Source organism: Micromys minutus (assembly GCF_963924665.1).
Source record: "Micromys minutus genome assembly, chromosome: 25".
Classification (NCBI taxonomy): domain Eukaryota; kingdom Metazoa; phylum Chordata; class Mammalia; order Rodentia; family Muridae; genus Micromys; species Micromys minutus.
This window is the reverse complement of record NC_137960.1, coordinates 18,744,104-18,758,433: the sequence shown is the minus strand read 5'-3', so window position 1 is coordinate 18,758,433 and position 14,330 is coordinate 18,744,104. Positions and strand designations below refer to the sequence as shown.

The 14,330-nt window shown below is 39.4% G+C and overlaps 1 protein-coding gene across 1 annotated transcript; it reads left to right on the top strand.

Moving 5' to 3' along the window:
* Nucleotides 1-239: 239 nt before the first annotated feature.
* On the top strand, nucleotides 240-557 carry LOC308437118 (cyclin-dependent kinase 2-associated protein 1-like; the record flags this gene model as incomplete). The annotated part of the gene is made up of 1 exon (XM_080938193.1): nucleotides 240-557. The coding sequence occupies one exon, from the start codon at nucleotides 240-242 to the stop codon at nucleotides 555-557; it is 318 nt and encodes a 105-aa protein (XP_080794319.1).
* Between the last annotated feature and the right edge of the window lie 13,773 nt (nucleotides 558-14,330).

Here is a 14,330-nt window from a genome sequence, read left to right as displayed (position 1 = left end):
AGGTTTGATAGTATGCACTGAAAACTTACTAGTTACAATGAGCATAACGCTCATATAAAATGTTCTTTAAAATGCTTACTAAAGTGGCGCGGCCCAAGCCAGCCACAACCAAAAGTGTACAGGCTCCTGCAGAGCTCGGACAGGTGCAGGGATGTGGGGCCACTGGCTAGGACCTCAACCTTGCCACCAGGCTCCCAGCCTGGCCCAGCTCTGCCAGGTGCCCCACGCCGCCCTTGGGGATGTGGTACAAGCCAAACTTGACTGTGCACATGCACGCGGCCCTCCTCAACGCCGGAAGTGTCCATTCACCTTCTACTAGCATGGCCACCTCCTCCAGATATTTCCAGCTGCTGAGTGACTATGGGCCTCCATCGCTAGGTTACACCCAGGGATATGGAAATAGCCAGGTGCCTCAGACTAAATATGCAGAGCTGCTGGCCATCATTGAAGAGCTGGGGAAAGAGATCAGACCCACATATGCAGGAAGCAAGAGGTTAAAACAGGGCATTGTTCATTCTGAAGCCTGGCTCAGGACTGATTGGTTGAAACAGACTTAATGCCAGGTCCTAGCCCCCTGGTCAATCTGAAGGCCCATCTCACTACCCCATGGAGATGAGAGGCTATGTTCAAAATGGCAGTGATTTTTCTAATACAGTCATTAAGATCTGAACCCACTCTCAAAAGGTTGGGAAGACATTTTGCAGTAACGGACGATGTGCATTTTAAATAGTTAGAAATGACCCAGGTCTTTTCTTTTCAAGCATGTGGAAGAGGTTTGTGAAGCCACTTCACGGCAAGCTATTGTTTGTCCCCAAATACCAGTGTCCCCTTTAATCTCCCTTTGGATACATTTTCCATTTGCGTCACCCCAGCTGACTTCCTTTCCAAGAGCTCACCTGCCTCTCAGGAGTTGAGTGCAAACCACAGCACGTTTGCTTAGTAGCTGACCCGCCTGTGTACAGCGTAGACCCTGCTTCATTTGCTTAAATGATTGCATGACTAAGTGCTTAGAATTCAATCTTTACAATGCACAGGTTATAAATACAGAAGAAAGGGCAATCTACCCAACCTATCAAGCACCCTGCAAATGTCCGTCCTGAGACTGTCGACCTCAGTTCTGTGTTTACTGTGAGCTGATCACAACATTGCATCTTTGTATTTATTACTTGATGTAACAAAGCTTATTTTCATTAACAAAAAAAAATGTTTACTATATTTTATACTTGGACATGATTCTTTGTTCTTCTCTAATACAATACATACCAACTACAGTTTTCCCCCACTCTACTTCTTCTGAGATTGTCCCACCTCCCCTCTCCTCCAGATCTACCCTTCCATTTCCTTTCAGAAAAGAGCAGACATCACAGGGATAAGACTAGACACAAAACATCAGGATAGGATTCTTTTAGAGAAACTTTTGGGTTATACAAGACTGGATACATGCATTTAAATAACTATTGGATAGGGATAAAGACAGGAAAAAAATGGATCAAACATTTCTATTTGCAATGTCTTGGTGTGTTTGGGTTTCCTTGTTTTGCTTATTGGTTGGTGAGGTGAGTAGTTGAGTAGCTGTTTTATTGTTCAAATGGTTAGACTAGTGATTGGTTTACAGCACTGGCATTGAATACAGGGCTTCTTGTATGCCATATACATATTTTACCACTAAATAATGCTGCCAGTCTCTTCTGTTTTAACTACTGTTCGATTTACATGACCTATGGTTGAAAAGATGGGTAGACAAAGCATCACTCTTGCATCTCAGCAACTGTAGTAATTGGCAGAACATCTTAGAAGGTAGGTTATTCTTGTCCAGTGTTCCACAGAGCTTTGTTCTCCTATGGTGGAGGAAGGCATGATGAAACAGTTCATGATGTGCAAGAACCAGAAGTGGATGTCCATGTCACAGAGACACTAGAGACAGGGGCTAGGCATAACCAAAGGCCAGCACCAAGAAATTGATGGTCCTACTCACAAAACATTCACAGCCTCTTAAGTTTATATGTAGCTGCTTGTATTCTAATGCTAATTAGTCCCCCAAAACTGCTTGCAAAAGAGGGTCTGTATGTAGCTTCTGGGAACTTGCCCCCAGTTAATTCTGATCGGTAAATAACAATTCCAGCAGCCAACAGCTGGGGAGAAAAGACATAAGCAAGGTTTAGTGTTCCTGGGCTGGGGAACATGAGGAGGAGATGGAGACACAGAGGCCACAATGAAAGTATAAAAATGTGCTGCAGGGAGAAGCAGAGCCGCCATGTAAATGGTACAAAAGAAAAGTCCAGAGGTCTGCTCAATTGGGCTGAGAGCAGCCAGAAACCTAGTGATTAGTAATAAGTAATTCAGAGTAGTTGGTGGGAAGTAGATCCTAACAGCTATTGTGCTGCTTAAGAGATATGAAAATATAAAGGCTGAGTGTGTTTCTTTTATCTGAGAACATAAACCATTGAGACAGGTAGTAACCCCACTGTTGAGACTTATTAAACTATTAATAATCCAGTTGCACTGCCTTCTAGGATCAAATTCTAAAACTATGTACCTGTGAGGTATGTTTAAATCTTAAAGCAAATATGGGCATAGTGGCACACACCTATAATACCAGCAATCAGAAGGCAGAGGCAGGCAGACCTCTGTAAATTTGAGAACAACCATCTGAAAAAAAAAAAAAAACTAAGGAATTATAACATAAAGATACATTAAGATAAGCCATGTGTGTGGCTACTTTGGAAAAAGTATAATATTGAACACAGTGTCTTTCTGAAATCAAATGATGGGTGTCTGCAAAAGCCCTAGACTAGCTGCAGCTTTGTGACTATTGCTGTGCAGTAACCAAGGCAACAAGTTGCTCCCTAAAGGGAGGTGAATAGTTCATGCCTATGTCCCCATAAAATTCCCCACTTTCATAGTTGTGATAATGTGATTGTCAGCTTTACACAATTCCAGAATCATGTAGAGGCAAATCTCCGAGCATGTGTGTGAAGGAATCCATATATTAGGTTGAGGTGGAAAGACTCATCATCTCTAACATGGCCGGAACCATTCCATGTTCCAAAGACCAGGGGTGGACATAGAGGGGAAAGAAAATTTAGTGCTAGCCTTTCTTTATCTCTGCTACCTGAGTGCCCATGCAGTGTGACAAGCTGCCTCAGTTCCTGCTGCCATGTGTGACCTCCCTGTCATGGGAGATGATACATAGAAACTGTAAACAAACTAAAAAATCGAAGTTCTTTTAGTCAGTGATCTTGCCCAACAATGGTGAAAATCACAAACATAATACTTTCATGTCCTTACCCATTTCTCTTCCTTAAAACTAATGGTGCATATTTGAAACCTGTCTTGAAGTTGTTTTCTTTCCTTATACTCTCAAACTGTGAATTCTGAAACACTGCGAGTTAAAGTACTTAAAACATTGCAAAGAATTTGAAGCCTAAAACAGGTCACTCTCTAAATGCTTTCTGAGGTTTGCATTTAGGCCAGAAGTGTATTGGAACTGACATTTGACAAAGATAGGAACTTGTCATTTAAAAAAAAAACATTAAAAGATAATCTTAAAGATTAGCACACATACTGTTTCAAACTTTACTTTCTACAGATTATTAGTGAGGCTCAACATTAATTCATGTCTCTTTAATCAACATAACTTCTGTTGCAGAAAGTATAACCTTTACTTACTTTTCCATGAGAATATTGGTGCTTGGACCATCACTGAATAGGATTTAAAACAATTCCACCAGAAAATAACTCAACTTTGAAATTTAAAGTCGGTTGTAGCAATATAATTAATTATACCTATTTCCTGCCCAGTCCACTTTATTCATAGTTGTCTTTCATCTGAGGCCATATCTTTCCATCTCCCCTTCACTAAGACAGCAAGTTGAACACCATGACTAGGATGTAAAAGTGCTTCACCCACACTGCACAGCACCACAGAACCGCACTGTGAATGAAGTCATAGAGTGATGCTCAGGGAAGTTCACCAAACACTAACGATTAGTTACATGTGCGGAGACAACACACTGCAAACACAGTATTTACCAATGCTTAACACATGAAATGAAGAACCAGATTGCTTTCTTTTTAAATGCTAAGAGGGGTTTGAGTGTATGATTAACTTTTTGTGTGGTTTGGCAAGCAGAAATGAAAAGATGTTTATAGATATTTACTTCCTCTCTGTAACGTTTTCATCTTCTATTTTGCCATAAAAGACTGTTCGCTTGGAGTCTCTCCATTCTAATTCAATCAGTTGCAAATTAGTTTTCTGGGAAACAAAAAAGTATTCCCGAGAGAGATGGTGTATGATTTCCATATTGCTTTTATTTCCCTGTTTAGATTTAAAAGAGAAAACAAAGTTAATGAAGTTGATCATAATCATCTTCTTTTCATGACATTTTTTTTTCAGATCTCATTATGAACTTTCAGTTGCTCAATACGTTTTGAAGTCAAGGTTCACTGCTATTCAAATCAACATCCACTAGACCTCCTGTGTCTTAATCATGGCATATTACAGTGATAAGCTAAACTCTGGGAATGAAAGAGAAATGGCTGCATTAAGCAGTCTCCAAATACAGTATTTTTTCCAGATATTAAACACATCCTAGGTTTGCTTTTCTTCTTTTTTCTATTGCTCACCTTTCCTCACTCACAGTCAACTTTAGTTCCTTAATACTTACTATTTTATCAAATAGTCATTTCATACAACTAAAAGGTGCTAATAGCAGCAAAACTACAGGGCTTATGGGCAAAGCAGGGGTTGTTTATGCTGGCTCAGCAGATTCACACAGATCTCATGGAGCTCTTTTATTCATGTAATCACCATCCACTGCTCAGTGATGCAGCATTTACTTTCCAAGAGTACTGCTCAAAGTGAAAAATAAGAGACCCTGGATCTTTAGGCATTGATAACCAAGGCATTTTGCAGGAGTAGAGGTTATCCTATGGAAATGGAAACTTCTTATGAAATGCGTCCATCTTAAAATTGTTCAACTGGGAGCGAGAGCCAGGTCAGCACCATCAGGGATCAGGCCTGCTCACAGACAGCTGAGCACCCAGTAGAGTCTCACAAGCACTCTTCCACCTGAGCCCACAGTGATCCTACCACTCACACACCCACCTTCTATCTGGGGAGAGACCTCTGGGAACTCTGAGTGCAGGTATTTTGGTACTCTCTGGGAACATATCTATTCTGTCCCAGAGAGAGAGCTGGGTTATCACCATCAGGACTCAGGGCCTGCCCTCCCACTGCTGAGCACTCAGAAGAGCCACCCAAGCCCATAGAGACAGAGCCAAATAACTTCCATCAGAACTCACTGCCTGCCCGGAAAGAGCCTATCACCCAGAAGCCAGCTCCCTCCTGAGCTCATGGGCCCTCAGACCTACAGGACAGACAAGCTCCAGTCAGAGACAACAAGATCACTTATAATCACAGATAACACGGTGGCAAGAGGAAAGCAAAAGAAACTAAGCAATGGAAACCAAGACAAACTGGCAAGACCAGAACCTAGTTCTCCTACCACAGAAAGTAGTAAATTTCCTAAAACACCAGAAAAACAAGACATGGACTTAAAATCATACTTCATGACAATGATGGAGGTCCTAGAGAAGCTCATGAATAACTACATTAAACAATTACAGGAGAACACACATAAATAAGTAAAAACTCTTAAAGAGAAAACACAAAAGTAACTCAAAGAGCTACAGGAAAACACAACCAAACAGGTAAAGAAATTGAAAATGAAAATAGAAACAATAAAGAGATCACAAGAAGAGACAACCCTGGAGATAAGAAAACCTAGAAATTAGGAGTCATAGATACAAGTATCACCAACATACTATGAGAGATTGAAGAGAGGATCTCAGGGGCAGAAGACAACATAGAAAACATAGGCACGAAAGTCAGAGAAGATGCAAAAAATGAAAAAGCTCCTAATCCAAAATATCTAGGATATCCAGGATACAATGAGAAGACCAAACCTAAGAATAATAGGTATAGAAGAGGGTGAGGACATAAAAATAAAGGCCCAGTAAATATCTTCAACAAAATTAGAAAAGAAAGTTCCCCTAACTTTAATAGCAAGATGACCATGAACATACAAGTAGCCTAAAGAACTCCAAATAGATTGAACCAGAAAAGAAATTCCTCCTGACACATAATAGTCAATACACCAAATGTTCAAAACAAAGAAAGAATACTAAAAACAGTAAGAAATAAAGGACAAGTAATATATAAAGGCAGATCAATCAGAATTACACTCGACTTCTCAACAGAGACTATGAAAGCTAAAATATTTCATACAGACATCGTACAGACCCTAAGAGAACACAAATGCTAGCCCAGGTTACTAAATACAGAAAACTCTCATTTACAATAGTTGGAGAAACCAAGATATTTCAGGACAAGACCAAATTTACACAATATATGTCCACAAATTCAGCACTACAAAGGATAGTGGATAGAAAACTCCAACACAAGGAAGGAAACTCCACCCTAGGAAAAGCAAGAAAATAATCATGCAAGAAAAAAAAAAAGAAGAACACACAAACAAAATTCTACCTCTAACAACAAAAATAATGGAAAACAACAATCACTATTCATTAATATCTCTTAACATGATTGACTCAATTCCCCAATAAAAAGACATAGACTATCAGACTGGATATGTAAACAGGATACAGCATTTTGCTGCTTACAGTAAACTCTTCTCAGAGACAAAGACAGACACTAATTCACAGTAAATGGCTGGAAAAAAAAAAAAAAACCTTCCAAGCAAATGGTCCCAAGAAACAGTCTGAAGTAGGCTCTCTAATATAAAGGAGAGGAAAGGAGGGAAGGAGGGAGATTTTTAACCAAAAGTTATCAAAAAAAGTTAAGGGAGGGCACTTTTTACTCATCACAGGAAAAATCTATCAAGATGAACAGTCAATAATGAACATCTATGCTCCAAATACAAGAGCACCCCCATCCATAAAAGAAACCTTACTAAAGCTCAAAGCACACATTATACCACGCACAATAACAGTGAGAGACTTTAACACCCCTTTTCTATCAATGGACAGATAATGGAAGCAGAAACTGAACAGAGACACAACAAAACTAGCAGAGGTTATGAACCAACTGGATTTAACAGACATCTATAAAATATTTTATCCTAAAACAACAAAAAAAAAATATATATATATATATATTCTTCTCATCACCTCCTGGCACCTTCCCAAAACTGACCATATAGTTGGTCATAAAACAGGCCACCACAGATCAAAACACTCCCATGCATCCTATCAGATTGCCATGGATTAAGGCTAGTTTTTAACAGCAACAACAAAAAAAATAAAATAAAAAGCCCACATACACATGGAAGCTGAACAATGCTCTACTCAATCATAACTTGGTTCATGAAGAAATGAAGAAAGAAATTAAAGATTTTTAAAATTCAACCTAAATGAAGATTCAACATACCCAAACTTATGGAATACAATGAAAGCAATGATAAGAGAAAAACTCATAGCTCTGAATGTATCCAAAAAGAAACTGGATGGAGCATACACTAGCAGCTTGTCAGCACTCCTGAAAGCTCTATAACAAAAAGTAGCAGATACACCCAAGAGCAGTAGACATGAGGAAATAATCAAACCCAGATTTAAGTCAGAAAGGAAGAAGTCAAAATATAACTATTTACAGATGATATAATATTATATTTAAGTGACCACAAAAATTTCACCAGAAAAGTCCTACAGTTGATAAACAACTTCAGCAAAGTGGATGGTTATAAAATTAACTCAAACAAACCAGTAGCCTTCCTCTACTCAAAGTATAAACATGCTGAGAAAAAAAATTAAGTAAAAGACACCCTTCACAATAGTCACAAACAATATGAAATACCTTGGTGTGACCTTAACTAAGCTAGTAAAAGATCTTTATGACAAGAAATTAACATCCTTGAATTAAAAAAAATGAAGATCTCAGCTGGAGAGATGGCTCAGCTGTTAAAGGCTAGGCTCACAACCAAAAATGAAGATCTCAGAAGATGGAAAGATCTCCCATGCTCATGGCTTGGAAGGATCAACATTGTAAAAATGGCCATCTTTCTGAAATTTACAGATTCAATGCAAGCCCCATCAAAATTCCAAATGAATTCTTCATAGAGTTAGAAAGAGAAATTTGCAAATTCATTTGGAATAACTAACAACCTAGAATAGTGAAAACTATTCTTATCAATAAAAGAATGTTCAAGGGAATCACCATTCCTGACCTCAAGCTATATTACAGATCAATTATGATAAAAACCAAATGGTATTGGTACAGAGAAAGGCAAGTAGATCAACGGAATGGAATTGAAGACCCAGAAATGAACTCACACACCTATGGTCACTTGATCTTTGATAAAGGAGCTAAAAAATTCAATGGAAAAAACAGCCTCTTTAACAAATGGTGTTGTTTCAACTGAGGTCAGCATGTAAAAGAACGAAAATCGATCCATTCTTATCTCCTTGTCCAAAGCTCAAGGGTAAGTGGATCAAAGACCTCCACATAAAACCAGGTACACTGAAACTATTAGAAGAGAAATTGGAGAAGACCTTAGAACACATAGGCACAGGGGAAATTTTTCTGAACAGAACACCAATGGATTATGCTCTAAGATCAAGAATCAACAAACGGGACCTCATGAAAGTGCAAAGTTTCTATAAGGCTAAGGACACTGTCAAGAAGACAAAATGGCATCCAATGGATTGGGAAAGAATCTTTAGATCTAATAGAGGGCTAATATCCAATATATATAAAGAACTCAAGAAATTAGACTCCGTAGAATCAAACAATCCTATTAAAAAATGGGGTACAAAACTAAACAAATAATTTTCAACTGAGGAATACTAAATGGTTTAGAAGCACCTAAAGAAATGTTCTACATCCCTAGTCATCAGGGAAATGCAAATCAAAACAACCCAGAGATTCCACCTCATATCAGTCAAAATGGCCAAGATAAAAAATTCAGATGCTAGCAGATGCTGGTGAGGATGAAAAAGAGGAACACTCCTCCATTGTTGGTGGAATTTCCAGCTGGTACAACTACTCTGGAAATCAGTCTGGTAGTTCCTCACAAATTGGGCATAGTACTACCTGAAGATCCAGCTATTCCACTCCTGGACATATACCCAAAAGATACTCCAACATACAACAAGGACACATGTTCCACTATGTTCATAGAAGCCTTATTTATAAGTTCCAGAAGCTTAAAAAACCCAGTTGTCCTTCAATAGAGGAATGGATACAGAAATTGTGGTACATTTACACAATGGAGTACTATTCAGCTACTAGAGACAATAGCTTTACAAAATTTGTAGGCAAATGGATGGAAATAGAGACTATCATCCTGAGTGAGGTATCCCAGTCACAAAAGAGCACACATACTATGCAGATACACACTGATAAGCATATAATAGCCCTAGAAAACTCTGAATACCCAAGAAAAATTCAGACTTTATGAAGCTCCAAAGGAAGGAAGGCCAAAATGTGGATGCTCCAGGCCTTAGAAAAGATCACAAAACACTCACAGGAGGAAATGCAAGGCAAAATAGAGGAACAGGGATTGGCAAAAAGATCATTCAGAGGCTGCCTTATTTTGGGATCCATGCCATATGCAACCACCAAACCCAAGCACTATTGCTGATGCCAAGAAGTACTTACTGGCAGGAACCAGATATAGATGCCTTCTTAGGGGCTTTGCCAAAGTCATACAGATACAGCTGAGCATACTTGCAGCTAACCATTGGACTAAACACAAGGACCCCCAATGAAGGTGCTAGATAAAGGACTGAAGGAGCTGAAAGGGTTTGCAACCCTATGGGAAGAACAACAATATCAACCAACATTATCAAATCAAAACCTTCACAACTCCCATGGACTAAAACACCAACCACTGAGCACACATGAGGAGATCCATGGCTGTATCTGCATATATAGCAAAAAATATCAATATCTGGCATCAATGTGAAAAGAGACCTTTGGTCCAGTGAGGACATGTTTTTCCAAAGTAGGGAAATACCAAGGTACTGAGGTAGAAAGGGTGATTGGGAGAGAGTGCACCTTCATGAAGACAAGTGAAGGGGGAGGGGCAAGGAGGGGAAGAGAGGAATAACGTTTGAAACGTAAATACAGAGAATATCTAATAAAAAAAGATGTTCACATGCTTATAAGCCCTAAGTGTGATACTGGTATTTAGCAGAAAAACAGTAAGTGTGGTTGTCTTGCAGCCATTGAAATGATGGGTGTCACAACTAGTACGAAAGTACAAGTTTTAAAGCAATGATTACAGTATCGTCATAATGAGATCTCAAGAGTCAATACACTGCTTATCCTTTCTCTCTGAAACATCTACTGGATTTTTCTCTATCCTAGAAACTGGAGCATTTTTCTTGTTACAAGGACATACTGTTACTAGGGTAAAAGAAACTTTGATGTGCTTGCCCCCTTTCTTTCTCTGCCCCTACTTTCCACCCAATACACACATGTAAACACACAAACATACACACACCTGAGCAGCACTGCACACATACACACATACACACACACAAAGGCATGCACATATGTTTTACATATTCACATGAATAAATCTTGTGGGTTAGTAAAGCCCCAAGACTCACTTGCTGAAGTTCTCAAAGGGCATGGCTTGTACGGAGAATGTGGAGTAATAGTGCTTGAACCACAAAGTCTTCATTCCATAGTCTTATGGAAGTTTTGACTGACAGCCTTCACTCACAGTTTACTGTTTACAACCTCATATGAACAACAACAGGCCTCACTCTCTTTGAAATAACACATCAATAGGACTCAACTTGAGTCAGAGTCTCAGAAAGATAAAGTGATAGCTTTTTTTAATGTGGCGATTTGACTGAATCCTTAGCATTCAGTATTCTAACAGCAAGTAAAAGCATTCACGATCATCCTGGATGTGTGGGCCTTTTTTTCCTAAGCACATGTCCCCTGTGTATCTGAAGGGCATGGGCCATATCTAAAGAGCTTTGTCTCCCTGACCCAGTCAAAGCACTGGTAATGAGAGAAAAAGCACTCCCGATGACCCTCTGACCCAAGCCAGCTTATCTAATAAACGAAGTATTAGTAGCAAAGTAATTGATTCCTCAGGAACAAACACATAAAGCATGTCATTCAAGAATAAACTCTATTTTTAAGAATGCCTTATATAAGTACAGGATTGCTTTTAGAAAAGAAAAATCTAGGCACTGTGTGTGTGTGTGTGTTTGTAAAATCACATAGCAGCAGATTAATGGCTTGCTATTCCATGGCTAAGGTGAATTGAATAAGAAATAAAGGACATCATTAAATGATGGTTACTTTGTTTCAATTTATGGGATATAACCAAGGCCTAAAGGCATGAGTCTCAAAATGGAGCAAGACAGGTATTTTCCCCATATCATCCACCAAACAGTGTATTCCTACTAGGCAAAGGGTTCCTTTTTATATGTCTCTTCCACCAGACCACAGTCCTTCAATGGTACTAAAAACCTAGCCACACAGAGTTCATGTCCTGCACCTGGGGGACAATAGATTCTGTAAGGTAACAGGAGTCTCCATCACCTAAGATTTTAATGAAAAGAGTGCTGGCTTGTTGTCACCAGTGTTTGTAAGATGGCAAAGGTCTTCTCTTTTATCGATGTTGATTCCTACTGCCTTCTGACAACATTCACTTTCCATCAAAACTCTGAAGGGATCCACCAGTGGTTTCTGGAGCACGTCCTCTCAGTCATCCTAGACTTGACAGAAGAACATTGTGTGTGTGTGTGGAGCAGTGAGTTTTCATTATACCACTTTGTGCTCCCAAGACAGAAGCTATCTGAATTCTTGAATGGCAAATACACACACACACACACACACACACACACACACACACACAGAGAGAGAGAGAGAGAGAGAGAGAGAGAGAGAGAGAGAGAGAGAGAGAGAGAGAGAGAGAGAGAGAGAGAGACCAGTAAATTTTAAAGCCTGGGTACTCCTAAACCTACCCCTGCACTCCAGGATCAATCGGGGAAGTGGCCAGTGCTCACCCACCTGAAATCTCACATGGCTAATAGGCTTTATCTCCTGCCACTCCTGTGCTCTATCCTTTTACCCAGAGTTCTCCCAATTTTCTCTACATCCTACCAGTACAAATTCAATGTCCCACCCTGTACCCAACCACTGGCAGCTGGTATCTTTATTGGTAGACCAAAAACCAATTGAGATAAGGACCTTCAGAGTCTGGACATGAAGACCGCAAGCATTAGCACCAATCTCTAAAAGGTGTGAGCATATAAACAGTCCTGTCAATCATTTGACTATGTAAAAAGCTAGTGACAGTTCCAGGTTCAACCCTGTGCCTCCTTCTTAGAGAACAACTGCTTCTTCTTGCTTGGAAATGCAAATAAGTCCATGACTGAATCTCCACCACAGCATCTAAGTTTTTTAATATCACATAGTCCACATATATTCTTGCTTGAAGCCCTTCAATGTCACTGTACTTCTTCGGGAAGAGATGCTTGTTCCTCTCTTTGTATAGAAACAACCTCTTTGCATAAACTCCCCAATGATACCTCATCTCACTGTTGAGTTCCTTTTAGTCCAGGTGTTCCTATTTCTCTGTACTTCATCACACTGACCTTCGGACTCTTCAGTGGATCACTCCATCCACCTCAGAGAAATATATACCAAACCCCTTCCATTTCTACCACAGCCTCAGCCAGCTGGCGTTCTCCAGTCTCCACTCACATATTATTGGCAAAGCACATGGACCTTTCCCTAACAGAGAGAAAAGCTTAATAGGGTTGTGTTACAAAATTTATGAATAATACTAAGATAAGGAAAACTTGTAGCCAGTGAACTTAAGGTAAAGATTAAAAACAGAAAGCAGCTTAATATCCACCGGGCAAAATATAAGCCCAAATTGAAACACAAAGGGGACACTCCTGATAACCAGGGTGATTGCTATGATACCATTGACACAAATACTCTATGTATAAATCAAGCATAAGAATAACACATGGATATGCCTCTCTACTTAGAGAAAACTTAAGTGGGGAGTTTATCAAGGGTACTATGGATAAAATAAGAGGAACTTGAGCTCTAAACAAACAGCTAGAATGGTCCCGAGAGCTACAGTAGTGAAAGCTACATCACTATGGTCACCACAAACAGGGTGCCTACTCTCATTTTTCGAGAGGCACAGTTCTGTGTATATGTCAGGGTTGGGTGAGAGAGAATGAAATATAATGTTGGTAGATTTAATTTCTTCAGAACTTTAGTGATCTACCTGAGTTAGTAATACTCATGTTGGGTTACTAATAGCTTTCTCCAACCCTTGCCTTACTTTCACCCTTGAGACTGTTGTGATCAATGAAACAAAAAGGCAGATAAAGTCTTGACTAAAATTGTGAAAAAAAATACTATTTATTTTAAGCTAGATTGAGAGTTTAGCATGCAGAAGAGATGTGTTGCTGCTCACCACCAAATCCATGGCATACCATTGTTGCCAAGATAAAACTGGGACAGGGGACTGAATGAATGGCATTAAGAGCCCATATAATCTTCCCAAGGACAAATGGGGAAGATCTACAGGAAAAATGAACACCCAAACTTGCTGGGCAAAATAAAAAAATAAAATAAAATTCATATCACACACAAAAGAAAGTACCCAAGGACCATTTTTTTCCCACTTACTAGTGAAGTTAAAAGGATAAGATTATTTATTTCCTTTCTCTTATGAAATTGTTTTTCCAGCTGCATCAATGAGCCACTTCCTTTCCTATTATTTCTTAGGGGTCTGGATAGTTCTCTTATATAAGCCTTGTTTGAAGGGACTGCTTCTGAGATGTGTAAAACACTTCTCACAGCTCCCCTGATGCTGCAATAAAGTAACATTGATTAAAGGGCTCCAAAAATCTCTGCAAATGACTAGATGTTGCTTACTCCAACAAGACCCCAGCCTTGCAGGACAAGTGAAAATAGGTACAGACAGCGAGAGGTCCTTAAATAACTCCTCCTCTGCCTTTAGACAGAAACTTGTCCAATTCTGTGATCTCCAGCTTCATTAAGTTGAAAAGAGAGAAAACTGGGGTACAAGAATCTGACCCTAAAATCTCCAGGTGTGTTTCAGCATCTGCATTGGCTTATTTTATCTACCCAAGAAGTCACCTATGGCCTCACTAGCCTAGCATCCACATCACCAGGGAGCTTAAGAAAGATTTACTCTAAGATTCTACTCTAGACCTACCAAAATTGAACAATGTTTGATCAGGAAGTTGGTATATCTATTAAAGTTTAAAAAGAAGTGACCCAGGACCTCCGCTCT